A 13,550-nucleotide genomic window follows, 5' to 3' on the forward strand; every position below is an offset into this window, starting at 1 on the left:
TAGATGTTATAACTATATATTTAACATATATAAGATCTATTCTACAGTGGCTTCACCCTGGTCACTTTTAATAGAACGATCGTCGAATTCAAACCAAGCAGAGCTTCCTACATTTGATCAAATTATTAAAGCATATACGAACCTGTAATAATTATTCTGGGGAATGTCAGCATCCATTTCTATGTTGACGAGAGCACAGCGACAACTTCTCTCATAATTATGGTCCGATTTAATACGACAATTTTCTTTTTTAAATATTTGACACACTGGAGAAACGGCATTTGAACAGTGGCTAAATGAAATTACTAGTATATAGGCCTGCACTTCACCTCGAGAGAAAAGGGTATTTCTAAAATAAATTAATTGAGGCTTCCCCTCAACTATTTCCTTTTCTTTTTTTCTTCTTCATAGAAGTGTATATTTGTGCTAAATGTTATGGAGGACAATGATGTAAATTAAGTATTTGTCTGGTTTTTATCCTTTTGGCAGATTTTGTACCGCTCAGAATAAAATGAAAGAGCGCACATGCTCCAATCTCGGTGGCTGAGTCAAACCGTTAAACTAACAGATATATCACGAAGGAAAATTTGTACGACATTTTATAATCCGTTCTAAATTTTAAAAGGAAAATGAAAAGGAAGCACACATGAACAAGCACAGTCAGAGTCTTTGTATTTTTCTTTTTTTTATTATTAAAACCATACAAACATGTCGTAGTCAGTTATAAAAGAGCAAAGGCCTCGACGACCAGAGCCCCGTGGAACCCTCTCTGCTAAGTCTACAGAAAGACTAAAGGTATTTACATAGAATTATATTTATTTATATATTTATATATAAGAGGGGCAAATATAACATGAAAAAACAAGGTATAGGATGCTTTCTGTCGATCCGGTTTTAATTTCCATTCATTGCTTTATATAAATGTTCTGTGATTACCCCCCACCCCCCCCCCCCCCCCCCCCTTCCCTTTCAGGCCTCACAAGACACTTAACATGATTTTTCTTTTATTTTTTTGAATTATTATTATATATTTCTTTTACAGTTAACGATGGAAGATTGGCAGTGATCTTTCTCTTTTTCCCCCTCCGACAGACAGGCAGACATAAGGCACATTCCTCCACCTTCATTTCCTTCCCTTTCAAAAGGAAATGAGTTCTACTTTTTGTTTAAAAAAAAAAAAAACCTTTTGAAGCACAGCTAGCAAAAATGACAAAAGTACCAAAAACAACAACAAAATAAAAATAACAATACGATATTTTTTGTACCTCATTTAGGTAAACTATTCAATACGATATTGTTCTGTACCTCATTTAGGTAAACTATTCAATACGATATTGTTTTGTACCTCATTTAGGTAAACTATTCAATACGATATTGTTTTGTACCTCATTTAGATAAACTATTCAATACGATATTGTTTTGTACCTCATTTAGATAAACTATTCAATACGATATTGTTTTGTACCTCATTTAGGTAAACTATTCAATACGATATTGTTTTGTACCTCATTTAGGTAAACTATTCAATACGATATTGTTTTGTACCTCATTTAGGTAAACTATTCAAAGTTCTGTGCGTCGCAGTGAGTTACGCGGGACCGCAAAACAAGGCAATGCTAACGCTAACACTGTTGACAAAGTCACGGCAATACTTTGTGGCAGTCGGTACACAATCTGTAAGAGCTTTGGAGGAAATTAAACGGATTTCCTAAACAAAACAAAACAAAACAAATAACATTTCATACCATCATCATCATCATGAGAGTAACAGATAATATGTATAAAAACAAAGCGCATGAACCATTGGAATATCTATTTGTAGATACATTACATAAAGCACCATATGGGACCCTTTTTACGTCCGTTTCACATCACCACCTCCGAACGACCGTGCAATCTGAAATAATAATCAGATTTATTTCATTTTCTTTTTTTTCCCTTACACAGAATATAAAAACCACATTGTTATGTACACAGGTCTGCGAGTACCTTGTTAAGTTACCACTACAACTAAATGTATCCATTTAGATATCCACTAGAACGCTAAGTGTTGCTTATGTGAATTTAACCAGAATACTACAGGCTCTATCCTCGTCCATGCTAAAGCCCTTATCTTAAACTACTGCTAAACCTCTTATCCTTAAACTACTGCTAAACCTCTTATCCTTAAACTACTGCTAAAGCCCTTATCTTAAACTACTGCTAAACCCCTTATCCTTAAACTACTGCTAAACCCCTTATCCCTAAACTATAGGCCTTTTTTTCTTTATTATCTTTTACTATTTTGTTAAACATTTTTGAATAGTTCAAACAGCCGATCTACAAGCTCACAACGTGTAGATGTAGATCGGGTGGTTGAACTATTACAAAATGACTTTCAAAAAAGTTAAAAAAGAAAAAAAAAGTATTGTAGGGATAATGGCTTTAGCATGTAGTTTATAATGCCTTTAGCAGGGAGGACAATAGAGCCCTAGTGTTTATGGCGAATTCTAAGACTTTTCTAAGACTTTTCAGTGTGGTCCTTTTTTATTTTAATGTTTATTTGTATTTAATTTTTTTATACAGAGGACAATACCATAATACTGTATACTCAATTAACAAACACACTACTTGGTAAGACTTTGATAAGACTTTGATAAGACTTTGATAGAAGCACATTAAGATTTAGAGTCGCCTAAACAATACAAAAATATAACGTACAAAAAGAAAATGACGATAATATCGCTCATAAAAAAACAAAAAAAACAAGAAACTATGGTGTAATAAAGATATGTCGCTAAACTCACACATTTTCTCACCGGCTGCAGTGAGAATGGAATGCGAGGTCGCTTTGGTAGCGACTAGTACCGATTAAACATATCGTCTAAATATGCACTTATAAAAGACAGTGTTTATGTTGGACCTCAAATACATGCGTTTATTTTATACCAACAGTGTGTACAGCAAAGAAAATAATAAAACGGTGACAAATACACAGAATACTGTTTCAAAGCAGTGAGGTTTGTTTTCGCTCACCGTCACATAGTAATACAAAAAAATGAAGGGCTTCCAAAAAACAGCCTTCATTCCCAAAATGGAACATAACTATTTATACATGTTTTAGACATCCCTTTTTTCGCTCTTTTTTTCCCTCTTAACCCGGATGACACTTTTTTTTTTTTGTAGAAAAGAAATCTGTTTGGCATTTTTAACCTCTTCCTTGTTGAACACGTATTTTAACGTACATCACACACATCACATCTTCTTAAGTGTTTTCCTTTTGGATCCGTCGCTTTATTTTTCTTCACATACACCAGAGTTTTTACTCTTCCTTTTAAGACGTTTTCATTTGGGAGGAGAGAGAGAGAGAGAGAGAGAGAGAGAGAGAGAGGTGCTACTGCATGGCAGCCAGGAACTTGCTCTCCTCCGCCAGCGTGCTCAGCAGCGAGCTCATGTCTCCGACGGCCATGTTGTTGTGTCCCGGCGGGAAGGAGGCGGAGCCTCCGCGGGGCGTGGTCAGCCTAGACGACGTCCTGGTGGACAGACCCTGGAAGACGGAGGGACTGATGGCCCCCGACAGCAGGCTGCCTTGGTCCTCCACCAGGCCGTAGCCCCGCCCGTAGGCCTGGTCCTCCTCCCCCAGGCCGTAGCCCCGCCCGTAGCCCTGGTCCTCCCCCAGGCCGTAGCCCCGCTCGTAGCCCTGGTCCTCCACCAGCATGGCCCCAAAGTCCAGGCTCACCACCTCCACTGTGCTGCTCACCCGGTGGTCCTCTGAGCCGGATGATGAGAGCAGGACTCGCCCCTGGTGGTCCTCCGAGCCGGATGAGAGCAGGATTCCCCCCGCGGACTCCTCCTCCTCTACGGCCATGGAGTCCAGCAGGAGGCACTGCTGCTCCTCCAGGCTGGGGAACGAGGAGGAGGATGAGGAGGAGGAGGAGGTCTTGGTGGAGTTGTTCGCTCCTCCTGGAGGCTCAAAGCCGAAGCTCTGCTCCTCCGAGGCCTCCGTCTTCAGCGCGGCGGTGGCGGTCTGGGGGAAGCAGGCGGTCTGACCGAGGCCGATCTCTGCGATGGCGTCACCGACGCCGCCGGGCCTCTCCTGCTGACCGAGGAGGTAGCGCTGACTCCTAGCCGGAGTCCTGTAGTAGCCGCCGCTACTGCCGGCCGCCTCGGGTGGGCAAGGGGCGGGCTGGAGGGCCTGGTGGGGAGCGTGGCCGTGACGACCGCCCTGGGAGAAGAGGAGGGGACCGCCGGGGACCCCCGGAGCCCTGCCGAGGAGCAGGTCGGCCCCCGTGTGGCGAGAGGAGGTACTGCTGTGACTCGGAGGTGCATTGTGGGAGTTCTGCTGGCCCCCGTAGCCCTGAGGAGGATGAGGAGGAGGAGGAGGCCCCGTGCCGATGTGGGAGAAGTCTGGCAGCCTGCTGCGTCTTGTCTCCATGCAGGAGGGGTTAGCGTTAGCGTTAGCGTCACAGTCCTCCAGCTTCACGCCGCCGTTGACGCCGTGGCACGTCTGGAAGTCCTCCCGGAGTGGGAGGAGGGGGAGGGGCGGGAAGGCCCCCTGCTGCTGCACCACCATGTTCCCGAACCTGCCGAAAGGCACGGCGGCCGCGCCCGACGGCCACCGCCCCCCTCCTCCTCCTCCGCGCAGCGCGGGGGGGGGAGGGGGGAGGAGGGGGAAGAGGGGGGGCACCACCACCGCTCCCGGAGCTCACCTCGTTCCACTGGATGGGCAGCTCTCTGCTGCCCCCCTGCTGCCCGGGGGGGAACAGCTCTCTGCTGCCCCCCTGCTGCCCGGGGGGGAACAGCCCCCCGACGTCCTCGCATCCTCCTCCTCCTCCTCCCTGGGCCCGGAGGTGGTAGAAGCCTTCCTCCTCCTGGAGCCCCTGAAGCTCCTGGTGCTGGGAGGACTGATGCTCCTGGTGCTGGGAGGACTGATGCTCCTGGTGCTGGGAGGACTGAAGCTCCTGGTGCTGGGAGGACTGATGCTCCTGGTGCTGGGAGGAGCAGCGCAGGTACTGGATCAGGTCGTCGGGCAGCATCATGTCCTCGTCGTCGCCCCCGACGGCGACCGACAGAGGCGAGTGCTCCATGATGGAGGCCCCTCCCCCTCTCTCTGTGGGGCGTGTCATGTAGTTCTGCAGGCTGAAGGCCACCGGGGGGCGCTGCTGCTGCCCCCTGGTGGACAGAGGAGGCAGAGGGTGGAGGTCGTTGAGGCTGTTGTAGCGCTGCACCGCGGCCCCGGGCGGGGCCCAGGGGGCGTGGTGGCCCAGGTGGCCGGCGGTCCTCACCGGGTCGCTGGCCCTCCTCCGGTCCGCCGCGGGCCCCCCCCCCGGCCCCTCCCCGGGGTAGAAGACCCTCCTCCTGGTGGCGTAGCCCCCCGCCGCGTTGGCGGCGCTGCCGTCGCTGCAGCGGCGCGGCCGTACCAGCGGGGGCAGCGACAGCTCCTCGTCCATCAGGACCTCCATGCGGGGGGGGGTCTTCGTCGCCGTGACCATATTTGGCAGCGGGGTGGGCGGGGGCCCGCCGGTGGCCGCCGCGTAGCGCGCCTTCAGCGCGTAGTGCTGCGCCGGCGTGAGGTTGAGCATCCCCCGGGAGCCGAACGCCCCGGCCCCTCCCCCGGCCCCTCCCCCTCCTCCACCGCCCCAGCCCCCCCCTCCTCCTCCTCCTCCCAACCCCCCCGCCGTGACCCCGCCCCCCCCGCACTGGCTGGCCTCGCTGGAGCGCCGTGAGGCGTCGGTGGAGATCGGGTCGTACGAGTCGCTGGAGCTCAGGTTGTGCAGGCGGCGGTGGTGGGCGTGGTTATAGTGGGCGTGGCCTTCGACCCCTCCTCCTCCCCCTCCTCCCCCCCCTCCTCCCTGATTGGACGCCTGGCTGGAGCGGCGCGAGGAGAAGCACGGCGAGATGCCCGAGGAGCGGCGGCTGCTGCTCAGGTAGGCGGAGCTAGCGTTGCTGCCGCTGCTGTCGCGCCGCTCGCGCAGCAGGAGGAGGCTGCTGAGCACCGTCAGCTCAGTGCTGCCCCCTTCAGGAGGGAGAGGGAGAGGGGGAGGGGCCCCCCAGGACCGGCCCAGGCTGGTCCCTGTAGGGAGAGAGACGAGTTAGAATAAGAACCAGGAGGATAGGAGTGTGTGTTGTGTGTGTGTGTGTGTGTGTGTGTGTGTGTGTGTGTGTGTGTGACGCGGCTTGGCCTGTTGTATAGCGCCACCATGAGGGTGATTTGAAAACTGTCAAGTGGCATTTCTTCCAAAGCCTATAGTGGGAATATGCATGCACAGTTCCACCGCAATCGGACGCTGCGTTGAGGAGTTGTGGCGATTTGTACAAAACGGGTACAAAGCGGGCCTACTCCTGAAAGGTTTAGAAGCCAATCGTAGCCAATGAGGGTGGATTATGAGAAATCAAACAAACCCGTCTTGATCACATGACAGGTGATCACATTTGGCATCGAGCAGATTAACGGTGCTGGAGATTAGCGGTTCACACACGGACGGACGGACGGACGGACGGAGTGCAAAACATACTCTCTCCCCGTGCCTTCGGCCTGGTGGAGATAATAACAATAATAATAATAATAATAATAATAGTAATGTAATCTGTACGGCTCAAATTATCGATATGTCTTAACCCGTAAAATGTAAGAGTTTTATTCCATATCGTTGGTCTCTGTCAGGTTTTGGGGTTTGGGGTCTTACCCTTGGCCAGGATGCAGGGCAGCAGGGTGGAGGTTTAGGGGGGTTTAGAGGGTTTGGGGTCTTACCCTTGGCCAGGATGCAGGGCAGCAGGGTGGAGGTTTAGGGGGGTTTAGGGGGTTTGGGGTCTTACCCTTGGCCAGGATGCAGGGCAGCAGGGTGGAGGTTTAGGGGGGTTTAGAGGGTTTGGGGTCTTACCCTTGGCCAGGATGCAGGGCAGCAGGGTGGAGGTTTTGGGGGGTTTGGGGTTTAGGGGGGTTTTGGGGGGTTTGGGGTCTTACCCTTGGCCAGGATGCAGGGCAGCAGGGTGGAGGTTTTGGGGGGTTTGGGGGCTTACCCTTGGCCAGGATGCAGGGCAGCAGGGTGGAGGTTTTGGGGGGTTTGGGGGGCGTGGGGGGTTTTGGGGGGTTTGGGGTCTTACCCTTGGCCAGGATGCAGGGCAGCAGGGTGGAGGTTTTAGGGGGTTTGGGGTCTTTCCCTTGGCCAGGATGCAGGGCAGCAGGGTGGAGGTTTTGGGGGGTTTGGGGGGCGTGGGGGGTTTTGGGGGGTTTGGGGTCTTACCCTTGGCCAGGATGCAGGGCAGCAGGGTGGAGGTTTTGGGGGGCGTTGGCCCGGGGGGCTGCGGCCCCCCGTTGACCTGCCTCAGCCTCTCCATCTTCAGGGTCTCCATCCAGCGCGGCGGGCGGCCCAGAGCGCCGCGCCGCCGCGCCGCCAGGGTCAGCGTCGCCGTGGAGACCGTAGAGTCCATGATGAGGGGCGAGGGCTCCTCCCCCTCCTCCTCCTCCTCATCCTCCTCCTCTTCCTCCTCTCCTCCTCCTCCGTAGTCTTCGTCATCCTCCTCCTCCTCCTCCGCTAGCCCCTCCCCTCCTCCTCCTCCTCCTCCAATCACAGCATGCTGGACTCCACGGCTGACGGGATAGAGGCTGACTGGGGACTGGTCACTGCTGCATGAAGACTGACCGCTAGGGCTTGGCTGAGACGTCTGGGGGGGAGGGGGAGAGAGAGAGGGAGAGGGAGAGAGAGGGAGAGAGGGAGGGAGAGGGAGAGGGAGAGAGGGAGGGAGAGGGAGAGGGAGAGGGAGAGGGAGAGGGAGAGGGAGAGGGAGAGGGAGAGAGGTAGGGGGAGGGAGAGAGGTAGGGGGAGGGAGGGAGAGAGGGAGGGAAAGACAAAACTGTATGAGAAACATGAACAATAGGATGCACTTCACGAACACAATGTGCTACAATCTGAAAATATATGTTACAAAACGACACAATGGAAGGCGTTTTGGGACATGCTGTGAACACAACAAACATAATCGTTCACACCAAAAAGAATCGTTCACACCAAAAAGAATCGTTCACACCACTGTGTGAACGACCATGGATGCTCATTAATTCACCATGTGACTCTCATGAACCTTCCTATTGGTACGTCCAGGATGACAACACCATGTGACTCTCATGAACCTTCCTATTGGTATACGTCCAGGATGACAACACCATGTGACTCTCATGAACCTTCCTATTGGTATACGTCCAGGATGACAACACCATGTGACAGCTCATGGACCTTCCTATTGGTACGTCCAGGATGACAACACCATGTGACTCTCATGAACCTTCCTATTGGTATACGTCCAGGATGACAACACCATGTGACAGCTCATGGACCTTCCTATTGGTACGTCCAGGATGACAACACCATGTGACAGCTCATGGACCTTCCTATTGGTATACGTCCAGGATGACAACACCATGTGACAGCTCATGGACCTTCCTATTGGCTCGTCCAGGATGAATCACACACCGTCTGTTTTCCTTGGAAACTCCCGAAAGACAGAAAGAACCTTTAGGTCTTATCATCCTTTTTCTGTTTGACAAATCGTTCTTTGTTTTTAAGTGTGTGATTGATGAGCGTTTTACAGTACTGCCTTTAATTAACAAAGTGGCTGAACTGAGAACACGATACCGAGAGGATGTAGAGCCTTCGTACTTTACTTCACTTTATTATCCATCCATCTTCAACCGCTTATCCGTAGTCGGGTCGCGGGGGCAACAGCTGCACCATAGTGTTCCAGACTTCCCTCTCCAGAGCAACATTATAGTGACTTCCTCCATGATGGATCCTGAGGCGTTCCAAGGCCAGTGAGTCGATGGAATCCCTCCAACTCATCCTTGGTTTGCCAAGGGGTCTCCTCCCAGTGGGACCTCCCTAGGGAGACGCCTGAGAGGCTTCCAAACCAGATGCCTCGAGAGCTCCCGCAAGACACTCCCCACTGACAGGCTCCGCCCCCCAGCCTTTGCCAACCGCACCACGGTGTGGATTCGAACCCCCGGCCTCCGCTGAGCTGAGTTGGCAGCACTTTAACCGCTGCCCCACATCCTCATCATCAATAAATAAATGAATAATAATGACATCATGATGTGATGAGAGTGAAGAGTTGAGGTTCACTGGTAAAAAACATGATGTGCTGTGATTGGACGAGCAGATCTGATGGTTTTAACACACGATGTGCTGTGATTGGAGGAGCGGATCTGATGGTTTTAAGACACGATGTGCTGTGATTGGGCGAGCGGAGCGTTGCGATGGGATCTGATGGTTGATGATGTAACAACGTCTCACCTGATCACCCACTGTCCTTAGAAAGACAGGAAGGCAGCGTTGAGGAGAAGAGACATGGACTGGTTAGAAGGAGGACTCAATATCACTGTATAAATGACGGATAAATACAATAATGGACCCTGACATGAAGAGGGTTGAAACTGGGATTTAGACTGTGTGATCAAGTATGGATGTTAACACTTATGATGCCGAGGACGAGTCCACACGTCTTCATCATTACGCCCGTAGGAGAGCCAGGACGTCCTTCTTCACTGACCGGATGTTCGGTCCTAATGTCTGACTTAACCAATCATCTCGTTTAGAATATTAACGCTTCTCACCATGGGTTTCTCTCTGTCTTGATGGTTAGTAATAGTAGTTAGTTAGTAATAGTTAATAGTTAACTCACCATGGGTTTCTCTGTCTTTTTTTTTTTAATAATTTTTATCCCACGATTTTGTAACCCATTTTTCACCCCTGTGTCAATCATCTAATGTGATCCTGGGCTCTACACACCCTCCACCAACCTAGTCCCCATATATGGGGGACAAGGGGAGAGCAACGGACTTGAACTCCTGCTTCCTTCATGCCTAAGTGTCCAAGTTGCTTTAGTTCCTTTACACCTGACAGGGGGAGTTTCCCTGGTTGGACGTAGCGCGTGGAAGGAACACGTTATTCCAACCAGTTCCTTTCCCCTCCATCAGGCGCCCCGGCTGGCCAGGGGGAGGCAGTTTAGAGACCAGGATTACTGCATGTTTTTGTGAGGGTACCTACCCTAGGGGACACGGGGAGAACATGTAAGGGTACCTACCCTAGGGGACACGGGGAGAACATGTGAGGGTACCTACCCTAGGGGACACGGGGAGAACATGCAAACTCCACACAGAAAGGCCCTTTCGCCAACCCCGCCTTCGGGTATGGGCACTGATGACGCGGAGGAGGAAACACACCGCCAGCGCCCACAGCGTCCCGAGCGGGAATCGAACCCAGGACCTTCTAGCTGTGAGGCGACAGCACTACCAACTGTGCCCCGGTGTCTCTGTCTTGATGGTTAGTAATAGTAGTTAGTTAGTTAGTTAGTTAGTAATAGTTAATAACAGATATAAACTCACCATGGGTTTCTCTGTCTTGATGGACTTGACCTGTAAACAGGCGTCCTGTTTGGAGGTAGCGTGGTTGTACTCCCTCTGCTCCGCGTAGCCCCCGAGGGGGGGCTGCTGGCCCCCCGGGGACCCCCGGGGTCCCCCGGGGCCCTGGTTGGGGGGCCCCCGCGGGTAGTCGCCGCGCTGCTTCTTGGTGACGTGCGCCTCGGGCCCGTGCACCGTCTTCACGTGCTTCCGCAGCGAGCTGGGGTCGGTGTAGCGCTTAGTGCACCCGGGGATCTTACACACGTACGGCTTCTGGAGACGCAGAGGGGGACGACACTTTAATAATCATCATAATTATAATAATAATAATAATAATAATAATAATGATAATGATAATGATAATGATAATGATAATGATAATGATGATAATAATACTTCTGGAGACGCAGAGGGGGAACGACACTTTAACCCATTCTCGGCGGGAACCCCTTTTGGTGTTAGCACTGTGTTATGCTTTATAGCTATTGCAAAATAGCAGATCTACAAGCTCATAGCGCGCCACTCGGTGGCGCGCTATGAGCTTGTAGATCTGCTATTTTTTTAAAGATCGAAGAACGACTGACATAGAAACATAGCTTTTTATAGAAAACTGTCAGGATGTAGAAGAACATTTTAGAATCTGATCTCAGGTCAGAATGGGTTAATAATAATAATAATAATAATAATAATAATAATAATAATAATAATAATAATAATATGCAGTGTACACAAAATGTCCCAAATATTTGTGAAATATTGTGTGTGTGTGTGTGTGTGTGTGTGTGTGTGTGTGTGTGTGTGTGTGCACGTGCGTGCGTGCACCTCGTTGGAGTGTGTGCGGTTCTGGTGCTTGGCGCGGTCCGAGGCGTTGGAGAAGGCCTTGTTGCATCCCTCGTGCTCGCAGACGTACGGCTTCTCCCCCGTGTGAGAGCGGAGGTGAGTCTTTAGGTTCTCCAGGCGAGAGTAGGCCTTCGCACAGCCCTCAAACTGCAGTAGGAGACACAAAACACAGTTCTCAAACTGCAGTAGGAGACACAAAACACAGTCCTCAAACTGCAGTAGGAGACACAAAACACAGCCCTCAAACTGCAGCAGGAGACACAAAACACAGCCCTCAAACTGCAGTAGGAGACACAAAACACAGCCCTCAAACTGCAGTAGGAGACACAAAACACAGCCCTCAAACTGCAGTAGGAGACACAAAACACAGTCCTCAAACTGCAGCCAGAGACACATAACACAGTCCTCAAACTGCAGTAGGAGACACATAACAGTCCTCAAACTGCAGTAGGAGACACAAAACAGTCCTCAAACTGCAGTAGGAGACACAAAACAGTCCTCAAACTGCAGTAGGAGACACAAAACAGTCCTCAAACTGCAGTAGGAGACACAAAACAGTCCTCAAACTGCAGCCAGGAGGACCAAACTAAGGCATGATTAGGAGAGAGCAGGCCTTGGCTCAGCCAGCATGTATAGAGCGGCGCAGTCCCGCCCCCTTTCATGACGACGAGAGACCTGGAAAATAATTCACCGTTCATTTTCCTCATAGACTTTTAATTAAGTATTTAAAGGGATTGTGACATAAAAAAAAAGGTTTTGGAATTGTTCTTGTTTTTTTTAGGTTTTCTAATCTCAATTGCACCCAAAAAACATGAACTTTTAACATTCAGTAGATTTTCTGTGATCTGGCGTTTTCTGGCTCAAACAGGTGCTCTGATTTGCCGGCAGTAAGTGACATCACTTACTGCAAATCCCATATATGTCAATGGGATTTAATTATTTGTTCGGCCCAAAACATTGTGTTTGTTGTCATTGTTGTGTTTGTTTGTCTGTCACAACTCCAGTTGTCTTTGTCCGCGGCGTAAACGTCTTTAAATAAATACTTTATGAAAATGAACGGGGAATTATTTTCCAGGTCTCTCGTCGTCATGAAAGGAGGCGGGACACCCGCCCGTCAGAAAGTATTTATTTAAAGACGTTTACGCCGCGGACAAAGACAACTCTTGTCGTGACAAATCATGACAACAAATGAACAAATAATTAGAAAGAAGGATAAAACGGCAGGTTACAACACTTTTTTTGTTGTTTTTCTTCTTTGTAATTATTAGTTTGGTCCACAATATTGTGTTTGTTGGCTCTGTACGACGCTTAGAGGGTCTTTAAATGAATAAGTTTTGAAATGTCTGTGAGAAAAAATGCATTGGAAACTATTTCCAGGTCTCTCGTCGTCATGAAAGGGGGCGGGACTGCGACGCTCTATTGTGGTAGCGTCAGGGTCACGGTTAGGGTCACGGTTAGGGCACGGTGTAGCACTGCCACATAATATTCACTAAGGATTTATTTTAAAGTGTCATTTAAAAGAGCATGGCTTAAAATATTCACCGTCATCTGCTCCGGTGAGAGTTCTGTTTGTCTGACTGTTTGTGCCCAGCGAGGAATGCTGCTTGTCCGTTTGGAGGACCGTGGGTTTACCGTTGGATTTGTTTATGTTCGGGGATCACTACGTTTGGATTAACGTTATTATTTGGGGTTGGAGCGTCAGGGAGACGCGTGGATGTTTCATGGGACGATACGAACAGTAACAATAGAGCGTGCGTGCGTGAGAGGCCCGGTGCGTGCGGTTCAGACATATACGGACAATATTTAACCTGTCATGACTTCTATGTAACTGATTGTCAATGAGATTATATTGCATTTATCTCAGACGTATTTCTGTGTTGGAGTCAGTGGTTTACATTGCATGCTACCTGGTTGAAACTTATCAATTTTATCTTTAAAGGAGGATCATTACTACCTCGTGATTTTAGTAACTGTGATAGAAATATCAGACCGTTACAACGGTTAGGGTCACGGTTAGGGTCAGGGAATACTCACGGTACATTTGTGTGGTTTCTCCCCGGTGTGTGTGTGTGTGTGTGTGTGTGTGTGTGTGTGTGTGTGTGTGTGTATGCGTGCGGTGGTACTCACGGTACATTTGTGAGGTTTCTCCCCGGTGTGTCTCCTCATGTGAACCACCAACATGTACTGAGCCTTGAAGGGTTTCTGTTCCCGGGAACACTCGTCCCAACGACACACAAACTCCTTCTTCTCCCCGTGGATGTGGTCGTTGTTGATGTGCTGAAAGACAAAGACCAGGAGAGACTGGTGAGTCCTGGTCTCACCAGGAGAGTCCTGGTCT

The 13,550-nt window shown here is 49.8% G+C and overlaps 1 protein-coding gene across 1 annotated transcript in view; it reads right to left on the minus strand.

Moving 5' to 3' along the window:
• Positions 1–1,022: 1,022 nt before the first annotated feature.
• Positions 1,023–13,550, minus strand: part of LOC310867530 (transcriptional activator GLI3-like) — a gene marked incomplete at its 5' end in the record, with an annotated part of 13,729 nt that continues 1,201 nt past the window's right edge. The window contains 6 exon segments of the mRNA XM_083777645.1: positions 1,023–4,441; positions 4,446–6,052; positions 7,224–7,644; positions 10,358–10,645; positions 11,195–11,359; positions 13,340–13,489. Of these exon segments, the coding sequence (XP_083633771.1) occupies positions 3,374–4,441; positions 4,446–6,052; positions 7,224–7,644; positions 10,358–10,645; positions 11,195–11,359; positions 13,340–13,489 (3,699 nt within the window). The 3' untranslated portion in view covers positions 1,023–3,373.

The sequence above is a fragment of the Protomyctophum parallelum genome, assembly GCF_964188405.1.
Source record: "Protomyctophum parallelum genome assembly, chromosome: 12".
In the NCBI taxonomy this organism is placed as follows: Eukaryota; Metazoa; Chordata; class Actinopteri; order Myctophiformes; family Myctophidae; genus Protomyctophum; species Protomyctophum parallelum.